General features: G+C 52.2%; 1 protein-coding gene across 6 annotated transcripts in view; it reads left to right on the top strand.

Annotated features, from left to right (window-relative positions):
• The window catches only part of CTBP2 (C-terminal binding protein 2), a 144,709-nt gene extending 132,033 nt beyond the window's left edge, over nt 1–12,676 (top strand). For all 6 annotated transcript variants that reach the window (XM_087764088.1, XM_087764090.1, XM_087764092.1 and 3 more), the window contains 7 exons: nt 155–299; nt 3,509–3,715; nt 5,443–5,657; nt 6,136–6,266; nt 7,015–7,142; nt 7,919–8,036; nt 11,122–12,676. In XM_087764088.1, coding sequence (XP_087620214.1) covers nt 155–299; nt 3,509–3,715; nt 5,443–5,657; nt 6,136–6,266; nt 7,015–7,142; nt 7,919–8,036; nt 11,122–11,302 — 1,125 coding nt within the window. In that variant the 3' untranslated portion in view covers nt 11,303–12,676. The remainder of the gene's footprint in view (nt 1–154; nt 300–3,508; nt 3,716–5,442; nt 5,658–6,135; nt 6,267–7,014; nt 7,143–7,918; nt 8,037–11,121) is intronic.
• Nucleotides 12,677–13,369: the final 693 nt, after the last annotated feature.

Genomic DNA, 13,369 nt, shown 5'->3' with positions numbered 1-13,369 from the left:
TGATAGTTTTGGTGACACCTGGAAGCATCAGCTGGGTCAGACGGCAGGTCAGCGGTAAAAATGTACTATTTACTGTGTAATATTCTTGATTCAGGAGCTGCCGGCGTCCCCTCCAGGTGTCCTGGTGGCTCCTGACATCTCTGTTCTGTTCCAGGTATTAAATGAAGCTGTTGGGGCGATGATGTACCACACCATCACGCTGACTCGAGAAGATCTAGAGAAGTTCAAGGCCTTACGGGTCATTGTTCGAATAGGCAGTGGCTACGACAACATTGACATCAAAGCCGCGGGGGAGCTTGGTAGGTCTCAGCTCTGCACCCCGATTCCCTCCCACATCCCTCCGAGTCTTTAAAATCAGCACAAGTGCCTGCTGCTTCCCAGGGGAGCGTGCTGGCGAAGCCGAGTTGCAGGCAGGACCTCCCAAAGGGGCTTGATTCAGCCCTTAAAATTACAGGCGCGGTTCACGTTTTTTGCATGTAGAGAATATTATGACAAGAAAAGTTGACCATGAAGTAAACAAAACGGTGCAGTTTTAGAAGGCAGCTTTTAGGCTCACACTATGTTAAGACTGCCCCATCTGAGTCCCTCGTTCCCACGTTGTCCCTAGTTCCAGGTGCCCCCTTGTACTGACGGATATTGGTATGGCTGTTCTGTTTCTGGCACAGGAGAGTTGATCTCGCTTTAGAAAAATTGGAGGAAGGGTGTTTTATTGTACTTTGTTAAGCAAGATTAGGCTTTTGATCTGATCTGGTTCTCAGAGTTATGCCCACACGGCTGGGACGGCGACGTGTTGGACGGTGGAGCGGGAATTGTGTGTTGGGTTGTTGCTGCCTCCTTTGCCATCTCATCAAAGGTGCCTCAGGATCTTGAAAAAGAGATTTACTGCTAGGTCATGGTATGTGGACTGCCAAAATACGGAGGGCCACATTTTCAGAAAGGAGCCCCTGTGTCCAGCAATGGGATTTTTCTGCACACCCGGGTTCAGGAGGTGCGTGTAGGCTGCGTTTCATGGCTGTCAGACTGTGCTGGGGCCACTCGATTTCCGTACTGGTTTGGATGGTCACAGAGACCTTTGGCAATCTGCACACCCCCAACGGAGAGAGCTTAATTGTATCCGTGATTTTAGCAGCTGAGTTACAACCGGTTTTGATCGTCTGCTCCCAGGATTCAGTCTATCAGGCAGTCCTACAATAGTGTTTAGGATATCTTGTATTAAAGGTTATCTCTGGGGAAGTGAAGAATAACAGCCGTTTCACGTGAGCCATTTTACAAGGATAATTGCGATAAGAGAGTTTCAAATAGTCATTCCTAAAAAAGCAATTCTCAATATAGTGAATTATTTTTTTTCAAGAGGAGAACAGTATCTTCTCAGTGTAATGGTTTCTTCATGTTTTTAACTCTTATTGTTATTATCCATTATAACAATGTTCTGAGGCTTTGAACATCAAGAAAGGAAAAATATAACGAATAAAGTAATGGGATACTGCAGTATAATCCTTCTTTTTATACTTGGCAAATTGGGTGGCCAAATGATGTGGTTTCGAGTAGAAAATGTAATGACTACCCACAAATGTAGCGTAAAGTTTAATTGGTATTGCTTTCCATAAGGTAGTTTTTAAACTGTGCAGTCAATAAATGACCAGTGTCTAAACACGGGGCCTGGCCGTGCGCTGTCAGCCGGGCTGGCCGGGCTGACCAGTTTTGACCCAGTAGAAGACACCCCCAGAACAAGATGCTGGCGTTGAAACCTCCACCGTGGGTATTTAACCCCCAGTGCCGGCAGCTCCTGCTCCTGAGGGCACGGCAATAAATAACAGCGTAAGAAGCTCGTGGGAAAGGCAGCCGGGTTTCATCCAGCTCTGTAAGCGAGCGGTCCATCAGAAAAGGGACAAGTGCCAGCTTGGTGATGGGTGGGTGATGGGGACCCTCGGCAGAGCTGCCCATCACCCTCCAGCCTTCTTGTCTCTTCCCCCACGAGCAAGCACGGCCTCTGCCTACAAATGAGCAGGAGCAGTTTGCCTGACACGTAAACGTGTGGTCTTCTCGAGAAACCCTCCCTTCCCCTTCCTTAGGGGCTTGGGCAGGTGGTCAGCGTGGTTTCTGGGCTGCACCAGAGTCCCCGAGGTAAATCAAAAGTTCCCTTTGGGGGATGTCAAATGAGACAGCATCAGCTTTAGGAGCTTGCAGGGACCAGAGCATCATGTCCCTGTCACCTGAAAGGGAAAGGAGGTGGACAGTGTTTTCAGGGGCTGGTTGCCGGTGGGTTTTTTTCTCCCTGTAGGGTCAGTCAGTTGTCTCCTGGTTTCTGCAGGTCTTCCAAACAGCTACAGGGTGGAAAACAGTTTTAAAAACAGAAAAACAGGTTCCTGGGAACAGGGAGATTGGCAGGGGGATGGGAAACAGATTTTTCAATTTTCAATCAGTGCCCCTCGCAGTGGAAGGGGATTTTCTGAATATCTTACTCTGTCTTTATCTCCTGTTTTTCCATGGGTTCTACTCAAAGACCCCAGTCCAGTCTTTTAAAGCATTTAAATACACATCCATCTTTAAACGTGTGTTTAAATCGCATTGAATCCAGTGGGATATAAGCATGTGCTTAACTGCTCTGCTGAATAGACGTGAAATGAAGCACACTCTCACTGAGCCAGAGCCTGGATGGGGCGATGACTGGGGAGGCATTTTCCAGGCACTTAATACTCGCAGCTCCGAGCAGGGACACAGCGGTTTAAAATGAACCTTTTGTGGCAAAGGGACAAAAAGTCTGCTACCGAGACCCATGCCGGCTCAGGCAGGGGTGTGCAGCAGTGGTGGTGCAGGGGTACAAGAGCTGCTCCAGCGCAGCCGTGCCTCCTTCCCATCCCAAATTTCGGGAGAGCCTCCGAATGTTGTGGCAGGAGCGATTGGTTCCACTTGCAGCAGTGTGGGGGATGTTGGTGGCAGGTGGAAGCTTCCCAAGGGGTGTTTTGAGTCGACTCTTTTGGCACTTGGTGGTGGAAGGAGAAGCTGGCCCTGCCACGCTGACCTGGCGCACCATCCTGCTCGAGTGCACCCAATTATTGGTCCCTAAATAATTTAATGGTTGAACAGTCTTATTGGGGAAAAGGAGTGACTTCTGCCAGCACGATGTAAGGAAGGTAGATTAAACTAAACAAGAATAAGCCTTTCTATTGCAAAACAAACTTTTGCTTCTGGAGTTACTTCTGCATAGCTATCGCACTTGAAATCTGCACTTATCCTTACTCCAGAGAGATGCCGAGGTGCAGGGACCCCTGAGCATTACCGCTCTCGGTAATGAGACTTCTGCAGAGATTTCAGGCTGCTGTGCGTACACCATGCACATCCTGGGAAAACATTACTCCAAATGCTTAAAAAACGATGGGCTGGGTGGGAGATGTGAGGGTGAAGGGCCAGGAGCCCCTCTGCTTTGCCTGGGTGGGAAGCAGTGGGGCGGGCGGCTGGGGCTGCCCCCCCTGAGCCACGGTTGTGCTTCGTGCTGTTGCCTCTGCAGGGATCGCCGTCTGCAACATCCCCTCGGCCGCCGTGGAGGAGACAGCCGACTCCACCGTCTGCCATGTCCTCAACCTCTACCGGCGAAACACGTGGCTCTACCAGGCGCTGCGGGAAGGCACGCGGGTGCAGAGCGTGGAGCAGATCCGGGAGGTGGCCTCCGGCGCTGCCCGCATCAGGGGGGAGACGCTCGGCCTCATCGGCTTCGGTACGTTGGCAAAGGGCAGCAGGCAGCCTGCAAATGGTGCGTGGAGTGCTGCCAGCCCCACGTTCAGCCTTCGAGGCAGCCTCAGTGCCACTTCACTGCCCTAGGAAGGACCTAAAATGAGTGTTCTCAAACCCAGAACAGTGGATCGGTGTGAATCTTACACTGCTTTTTCAGTGAAGGAGCTGTACTTTGTGAGCCTTGGCTCTGAGCCCTTGGAGGAGTGCTGGTGAAACCTGGCAGTGCCCCAGGAGGAACCGCACCTGGAAGTGCTGCTGTCCTCTCCGGAAAAACCCTGTCCCGGAGCCACAGCTACACCAGCCCGACTCTTCCTGAGCCATTCTGCCCTGCGCGGTGGCAGGGCTGTGTAAAACAAGGTCTGTCTTCAGTTCACCCGTAGATAGTTTCGGCATCAGAGGGAGCATCAGCACCTCTGCTGACAGCCCTCTTGGATATCCCTTTGGGAGCAAAGTCCAGCCATCACAAGATGGTTCAGGAGGTGCGTTCAGGCAGCAGAAGCACTTGGTGGCCGGACAAACGCAAAGTGGCAGAGATGCGAGCAGAGATTTGGTGAGGTGCCGGGTTAGGGAGCAGTTCTGGCTGCTGGAGGGTGGCTGCTGGTGAGGGAGACCACAAACGGCGCAGCAGTATTTCCACTCACTTTCTGTGCAGCAGCCGTTTTCCCCACTTGCCTCGTGCTGCTGTCTTGCAAAGCCCTCGGCTAATTCGTGCAAAAAAACTAGCGTATAAGCATGTTTAAATGGGGAAACTGAGGCAAGGCGGGTGGGTGAGGTTAGAGCAGGAGATGCGGGTTAGCCCAGGTCTGTCTGGCAGGGCCAGGGTGAGGGCAGCAGCGCGTGCCCAGCTGTGTGTGCGCAGCTGGACGTCCCTGCAGGCACCCAGCTGATGTCTCCCGGTCAACCATGCATCTCTGGTGCACGGGGACGGCGTCGGGTGTGTGCCTGCACAGGGGAACGTTGCTATGCACCGCTAACCAGGCACGTGCTGGGCTGCCGCGCTGCTGCTAGCTGGAAAAATTAACAGAAAAATAAATAATTGAGGCATGGCGTGTGGAGCCTGCACAGCCCGTGGCGGGGACAGGCAGGGGGGTCTCCAGCAACGCCGCAGACATCCTTCCCCAGCACAGTGGCTGTAGCAATCCTTTGCTTCCAAGCCACGACAGTTGTCTTCGTCATGCCCAATTAACCGGCCGTGCAGCGAGAGGCTGAAAAACCGATCACAAACAAGTTGCCTAAAAAAGGCAGTGCTTTTTTTTGTTTCCTTTTTCGGCTTTTCTTGGTAGACAGGGCGCCGCAGAGGATTGTTTCTCTGCGATGTCCAGAGCTGGACGTCGGTGGGGCTGACCCACATGTTGGGCCTTCCCTGCCAGACCTGCCTGCCGTGGGTGGTGCCACGTGTTCGAACGGCCGTGAGCCGGCAGGTGCCTATGGCCTCACTCTTCATTTTGTTCATTTTAAAAAAAAAAATTTAACGCAAGCATCTCACCTTTGCTAGAGCCAAGCACAGCCCTCCCTGTGCAAGGTGGCCTGGGTTTGCCCTCCAGCCCGCGGCCCCTCAGCGGCTGCCTGGGGAGCCCAGGAGGTTGCAGGGGACCCCCACGGCCGTCCCCAGGCCAGGCTGGGGGGGTCAGGCCACGGGGCAGCTCAGCCGCCTGGAGCCGGGGCGGTGGGAATCAGTTACATTAACCCCTCTCTTTCCTTCACGCACAGGTCGCACTGCGCAGGCCGTTGCGGTCCGCGCCAAGGCATTCGGCTTCAACGTGATATTTTATGACCCGTACCTGCAGGACGGGATAGAGAGGTCCCTGGGAGTCCAGCGGGTCTACACGCTCCAGGACCTGCTCTACCAGAGCGACTGTGTCTCGTTGCACTGTAACCTTAACGAACATAACCACCACCTTATCAACGACTTCACGATTAAGCAGGTAATTCGCCTCGCGCACACGACTGAGGAGAGCGCTCTGCTTTTCAGCGGGCAAACCCCAAGCGTCAGTGCTGGCCGTGAGTCCATCGGCGGTCATGGCCACAGCAAGCCAGTGCCTTAGTGCCTACAGGCTGCTTCTGACATAGCTGCTTGCACCCAACAGCCCATCTGTCTCCACACGGTGTTTACCGGGGAGTAGCGTGCTACCAGGTTAGCAAGCCCTACACCCGTGGTGTGGAAGTGATGGTGGGAGCGGGTTTTGTTTGCCAGTACCAGCCGGAGCTGGGCTTTCCATAGAAAACCCACGTGCACTGGGACGGGGCTCGCTCTGGGGCAGGAGCACAGCTGCTCAGCATGAAAAGCAGGGTGCAGTCCCGGCCAGGGGCACCCCAGGGCACCTGCTGCTGCGTCGGGGCAGGGGTGGGACCGGGTCACTGCACCGAGCTCACTCTCATCTCTCTCTCCCCGGCCGCCGGCAGATGAGGCAGGGAGCGTTCCTGGTGAACACGGCGCGCGGGGGGCTGGTGGACGAGAAGGCCTTAACTCAAGCCCTGAAGGAGGGACGGATACGAGGGGCGGCGCTTGACGTGCACGAGTCCGAACCGTTTAGGTAAAGCTCTGACTTCTCCTTGGGTTGCCGTCTGTACTGGCGTGGCCAGGGGTACACCACAGCCGCATGCCCTGTCACACAGTCCTGCTGGTTTGAGAAAAGGCCTCAGGGCTGGGCTAGCACCAGGGTTACCGGTGTCTGAAGGTACATTGGGCACTTAGAACAAGTGATCAGCCTGTGTTTTTACAAAAGTGCTCTCTAGTCCATGGGAACAAATTTACTGTGTTGAGCGTTGGGCATTTTTGCCCGCAGCCTGCTGCTGCTAGCTGGGAAGGGGTTGGTTGTAAGCAGGAGCGGAGCTCCTCTCACCGCAGATTGGGGATGGGGTAGTACTAGTGGGTTGCCTGTGTTTTCAGAAAGAATTTTTAAAAAAAGAAAGTGTGCTCCTACAAAGGGGGAACCCCCATGTCCACCCGCTCCTGCTTTGTGCTGGGTGACCTGCAACCTGTCCCCGCACCTCCAGGCTGCTGCAGAGACACCCCCAGGCCTGTATTCCTCTGGGAACACCAGGAACAACCACCCAGTGGGCTGGGTTTTCAGCCCCGTTGGCTCTTTGTTTTGGTGCATTCCATGGCCATTCCGGGCTGGCAGGTTGCTGTTGGGCTCCTTCCAGCCCAGGTGCCACAGGCACTGGCGACTGAGGCTTGCGTACACAGAGGGCAGGCCACAAGCCTTTTGCTATTCATAACATATTTTATTCTCTTTTTAAACATTGATTAATCTTTCTTTTTTTCCTCCCTGCTCCCAGTTTTGCTCAAGGCCCGTTGAAAGATGCTCCTAATTTAATCTGTACTCCGCACACCGCTTGGTACAGCGAGCAGGCGTCACTAGAGATGAGAGAAGCTGCTGCTACTGAAATACGGCGTGCGATCACAGGTACCCAGCCCCGCGGAGCAGCTGGGCTTAGCTCACCTGTGAGCCAGGAGGGGTAGAGACAGGGCTTCACCTTCCCAGGAGACTGGGAAAGGGGTCTCACCCTCATTTTCTTCCCATCAAAAGAGCTGAGAAACCAAACTTTACTTTGTCATTTGGGCACGTTTGTGCTTGGGTGAAGGGTTTTTTTGTGGGTTTTGGTTTCTTTGGGTATTTTTAAATCAATGGGGCACTTGTGCAGCACAGCAAAGGCTGGTGCCTGTGACTGGGAGGAAGAGGACAGTGAAGCAATAATTGCTGCCCCTCTCAATGGTGCTAACCCAAACGATGGTGCAGACCACAGATGACTGCATGCCAAAACCAAATCCCAAAGCACTGAAAGCACCTGTGGCCAGCTCTTGCTGTAACTGAGCTTGCTCCGAGACGGTGGGCACGCTAATCCAGCAAACGAGTGGTTCTCTTGTCCTAAAAATTGCCCCCTGTGTTAACCTGGATGGCATAGCTTCATGTCCGGCTGGCCTCTGCTTTGAAACCAGCTGGCTCAAGGCAACAGCTTTTGTGAAAGCAGAGAGCTGGGACTCGGGGTCAGAAACTGGTCTCCAGCCCTGCACCTCAGGACAGCCAAAACACCCTCCTGAAACAAGGGATACGGGATTTCCGTGCCTCCCTCCGCCTTTGTACTAACAAGTACAGTGAAATGGAAAAATTGTAGCTTGTTATTAGAGGGCGATAAAGCTAGGACTCGCCTGACGCATACTTACCTTTATTACCAACTCCAGGGCGCATCCCAGAAAGCCTAAGAAACTGCGTGAATAAGGAATTCTTTGTCACAACGGCTCCGTGGTCAGTAATAGATCAGCAAGCAATTCATCCAGAGCTCAATGGTGCCACGTACAGGTAAGCCGGAGAAGAGGCCGTGGCAGCAGCCTGTTCCCCTCCAGAGGTACGCTTTGGGATTCCAGCTGCAAAGTCAGCGCGAAAGCCCAAGCACCGGCTTCTACCTTGGCTCGGCCGGTGCCTGCGGAGTCCCCCTCCTTGGGGACCAGTAGTCACGTCGCTGGGATTACTAACGCTGCTTGATTTGACCGCGGGTTTATAAAGCCTCCCGTTGATAAAGCCTTCGTGCTGGTGGGCCAGCCGTCCCTTGGGTGGCATCTCGGTAAGTGCCAGGACCCCCAGAGCCATAAACAAGCAGGACGTAACTTCTAAACTGAAGAAGCGATTGCAGATTTGCTCTGCCCTTCTCCCCATGCGCTGACTGCTTGGGCTGTGAGCGCGGCCCAGCTTGTGGGGTGATGAGCCAGGGTGAAAACTCCAAATATAGGTCCATAGCCAGGGGGCCTAATTTCCACCTAAATCCCTGAGATTCAGGTTCCTTATTGCTCCACTTTGGACGGCTCAAAGGGCACTGATGGAGACATAGGCACGAGGACTCAGCTGGAGCATGAGCAGCCTTCAGCGTATCACCATTGCCAAAAATACCCCGATACAAAAAAAGCCCCAACCTGTGGGGCGCATCAGGTCGTGCGAGAGGGCAGAGGCAGGCAGCAGCGTGTCCGGCAGCAGAGCCCTTGAGAGGGCGAGGCCCCGGGTGACGCGCGTGCCACAGCCCGGCACAACCGCCTGCAGGTCGCAGGCAGCCATCGCTCGCTTTGACTGGCAGAGCGCGTGGGCTGAGGCATCCAAACCTGGGGAAAGCATCCCCCTTGGTCCTGCTCCCTGCGTGAGCAATGCCATTACCCGGGGGACAAGTCTCGGCTTCCCGGCTTAACCTCCGCCGCTGCAGGGTGCTCCAGCCTTGCTGAGCCCCTCGGGAGCCACGGCCCCGGAAGCTGGCAGCTGGGGTCAGCTCGGCGCCTTGGCGGGCAGGCAGAACCCCCCTCCTCCCCGCTCCGCCTTTCCCGCACGATGGCGGCAGCAGGGAGGTGCTTGCGGCCGGGTCCCTCAGGCCCCATGCGTCCAACAGGTGGAGGGGTTTGGCCTCGTTGCCCCCACACCACATCATCCCTGTGGACAGCTCAGGAAATTCTCATTTCTTTTCCTTCTTCAAACCCAGTGTCATTTCTTGGAATATGTATCATTCACCCTGCTTTTAGAAAGGAAGACGGACCAGATCCAACCCCGTTTTTCAGCTGTGCTCTGGTTACACAAGGAAGATGCAGCTCCCCTTCCCCAGAGGGAAAACTCACCGACCAGGTGTAGGTGCCCAGAGGCATTCGCACGCAGGGATGATGAAGTCAGCGTGCTAGCGCTTGGCGTTTCAGAGAGCGTTCAAAATGATGCCTTAACCAATTCAAGGAATTGGCCTTTTTAAAAGAGGAAGGTTGTCTCGTGGTTTAACAACCAGTTAGACGGTACAGAGCACGTCGCAGCCCCGGTATTGTGGTGGCTGCTGACCCAAGAGCTGTGGCCAACCTGTTCCTCACCATGGTCGTGTGGGAGTGTTTAGAGCTGATACAGATTTACCCAGCCAAGGCCAGGCTGGAGCTCTGTAGGAAGAGCTGCACAAAAAAGACCTGACAGTAAAAAGGAACAGGGAAAGAAACAGAAGAGCGGAGAGAAACCAGCGTCCCAAAGGCAAAGCGGTGTTATAGGCGCAGGGGTGATGGCCAGCACCCTTCCCTGCTGGTCGCACGCTGTATGGGGGTACAGAAAACACAACCCGAGGGGGCGCGGGAAGGGAGCCGATGGGCTCCCGCGAGTGCTGCTCGGTAACCGCTGTTGGTCACAGCGGCTCGGATCCCGCCGCTGCTGTCCTGTGCCCAGTGAATGAGCTGCAAAACAAGCCAGACTCGCTCTTGGAGAGGAGTACTCACTCTCCTCTGCCCTTTACCTTTCTCTTGTACTAGCTTCCAGTCTGACGTGGTTCCTTTTGTCAAGGACATTTGGTTTAATGTTAAAGGAAATGAATTTGTGCCCGTCTCTTAACGGGATACTAGGAGTCTGCCTCAACATACAGGCATCTTGGAAAAGCACTCCAAGCAAGTCATTTCTGTTCAACAGCTTTTAAAAACACCTGAGGGGTCAGGTGTTGCTGACAAGAAACTTCAGTTTCAGGCATAAAGGTTTCAGGTAATTCATATCTTCTAGGGAAGCCTGGCTCCCACCGCGGCGGGGGTACGCTCAGCTTTCCCCGCCGCAGGATCAGGGCCTGCGACCAGCCCGCGGATAAGGCAAGCACCCTTCTCCTGCCGAGAAGAGCCCGTGGAGCTGGCTGCTGCTCATTCCTACCTTTGTTCTGTTTTTCCCTCAGCTGATTGGCAAAATTATTTGTCCTCTCATGCAGTTAAGCACCAGGAATGGTTAGTATAGGTCATGGTATCACAGCTCTAGTATGTACTTTTAGTATTAAGAGAAGTGTTGAGTTCAGACAAACTGCAGTAAAGGTTTAGAACAAGCTGACGCTATCATCATCTTCCTCATCTCTCCTCTGTCACTGGAGGGTTTGGGGTTTGACATGTATGAGAGAGTACTCTATAGAAATAAAACCCTTCCAAAGCATAAACTGTCCTGGCTCATCAAGTAGTGCCAGCACGCAAATACTCCGTTAGGCACAGCTTGCTCAAGGGTTAAAAACAAACCAAACCCAACCCCTCACGTACACAAGTTTTGGTTGCAAATCTCTGCTTTGAGCTTGGGCGTGAAGCCTACACCAGTGCTCGTTTCAGGTAATTCTGACCGTAACACGGAACCTCACCAGGCGACGGTGTCAGCATTTACGGCCACCACCGCTGGTGCTCCTGCACAGGCGGGAAGCCGCCAGCAGGGAAGGAAGGGAGGAGGGGTCGTACATGTTAAATGACAGATAGCAATTTTGACCCACATTACGCTATCCTTCGTAACTTAAAAGAAACCCCGAAGTGGGCTCTAGTAGAGAAGCAGACTCTCTTTGCTGCTCGGTTTCCCCGTAGCCCCGCAACGGGGGCTGGCGATTCGCGAGCTCTGCCGTGACAACCCTGCCTCTCTCTGTCCCCTCTCCCAGGTATCCACCTGGGATGGTCAGCGTCGCACCGGGAGGGATACCGGCAGCTATGGAGGGCATCATTCCCGGAGGCATCCCTGTTACTCACAACCTTCCCACAGTGGCACATCCTTCCCAAGCTCCATCTCCCAACCAGCCCACAAAACACGGGGACAACAGGGAACATCCCAACGAGCAATAGCAGATAATTTAAAAAAAAAAAATCATTCAATAAACTTGGGACCAAGAGACATTGGAAAAGAAGTTATACATGAACTAAAAAAAGAATTTGATACGAAATTTGTAACGTTGATTTTGGACAGACGCATCATTGATGTTCCAGTGTTAACGACAAAGCGATAGCAGTCAAGACTGGAGAGAAGCCCTGAAGAAGTCACCTGCTTACTGAAGCGCTGAAAACTAGGATGTGATACATTAATGATCAACTTCTGTTATTGTGTGTTAAGTTTCCTTCATCTGTGCATCAATCACATGAATAAAAATAGATTTTTTTTCCCTCAATTCCTTGGGAAGAACAGGGCTTCTGTACCTGTTTTCAAACCACTGCATTAAGCAATCCTTACAGAGTTAACTTAGAAACGTAAGAGGAAACCATTATGTGGCTTCAGCCCTTTCCTTACTCTTGTATCTGGTTACCTCTTCTAACGGGAGGCATCAGTACTGGCTTAGAAGTGGAAGAAAAAAAGAAAAATAATAATAATAATAATCCTTTTTGCAGTCTCACAAGGCCAGTGCCGCATAACGGAGGTTCTCCTGCCAGGTTTAAGTTCCAGCCGGGATCCCTGGGACCGGGAGGGCAGAAAGGGCTCCCGGCCACGGCCGCTGCCCTCCCCGGCTGACGAAAACCAAACCGCCAGGCTCTTCTCTGCCCAATACACTGAATAAAGTAGCTGTGCATTCACCTACGCCCTGCAATGATGCAAGAAAAACAGAAAAAAAAGAAAAAAAAAGAAAAAAAAAAAAAGAAGAAAGTATTAAGTTTCACACACTATTTGTACTCAAATATATTTTCTCAGTTTTAAATCTGCAGCTATTTTATCAAGTGGAAAAAGTCTTGAGCTGGAAAGGGTTCAAGAATAATGTTGCATTTCCTTATGTCTCAGGAAACACTTTTTATGGTAACTTGTCAGACTGTCTATGAACAAAACCCACTTTTTTAGACATTGATAAAAGTCTTCTTTTCTTCACGTGATATTTTATACAAGAACACTTCAAAACGTGTTATTAGATGTGACTGATTTTAACAAATCCTATTAGATTTGTATCAGCTAGTTACATGTTATATTCATAGTCTTTTGTGAATCATCGCCTTTTTGTTTTTACAAAGATGGCCTATTTTGAGCCTTTGTATGGGTACATTCCTGTTTCTGTGACAAAAAAAAAAAATCTTAAGCTGTCCCAAACAGAAAAAAAAAAAAAAAAAATGGCTATCAGAAGTATGTTTTGTTTTAGTGTGTTACCGTTACTGTATTTGTTTATTGTAAAGGTGGACATTTAGCGTTCAGTGCAGTTTTCAATAAAAAGTGATAAAATTTCTATAATTTCTGAAAGGTAAGAGCTCTGGCTGCAGTCTGACTGATGCTTTAAGTTGAAGGCAAGGCACAGAAACGCAGCTCCGACCACTCTGTGCCCTCCTGCGACGCCGAGCGCCATTTCGCAGCGGAGCACGGGTAAGTTTTCCTCGAGTCCGGTGCCGGAGCAGCAGCCGGGGCCCGCTCGCGGCAGGGGCCCTGGCCTCCCTGCAGCGAGCCTGGAGACGCGCAGGGGAAGCTCGGTGCAAGCTTGCTGCGTCCAGGTCAGTTTTAAAATTGCACTGCTGGGGAAACGCTTGCTGGAGTTCGTTTCCTATCCAGACTTCCAGGTGGTGCTATCCACAAGCTGTAAACTTACAATTTGTGAATATTTCACATCAAGTGCGACATTATACACAGCCTAGGTGGAAAAAGATCGCTGTGGCTTCCATTAAGCTGCACCTCAAACAACATTTTTTCTACATAAGAAGTGTTAACAAACCACTAGGGAACAAAGCCGAAAACGCGCCCGAGAGGCGCCAGCTGCTGCAAGCCTCGCGAGACAGAAGGCCGCTCTTCCCTTGCCACCCCGTCTTTCACGTTGCGCCCAAGAGCGCCAGCACACACGGCCTCAGACGCGGCCGAGAGCTTGGTCTGGCAAGGGACCACAAAAAAGCTGAAACCAAAAAGTGTCTAGGTTACAAAATTCTGTATTTTGTTGGCTTTAAATTAAACTG

Source organism: Nipponia nippon, unplaced genomic scaffold (genome assembly GCF_047370975.1).
Source record: "Nipponia nippon isolate SJK-2023a ecotype South Korea unplaced genomic scaffold, ASM4737097v1 scaffold_3, whole genome shotgun sequence".
Taxonomy (NCBI): domain Eukaryota; kingdom Metazoa; phylum Chordata; class Aves; order Pelecaniformes; family Threskiornithidae; genus Nipponia; species Nipponia nippon.
The sequence above is the reverse complement of the archived record's forward strand: the minus strand, read 5'-3'. Positions and strand labels throughout refer to the sequence as shown.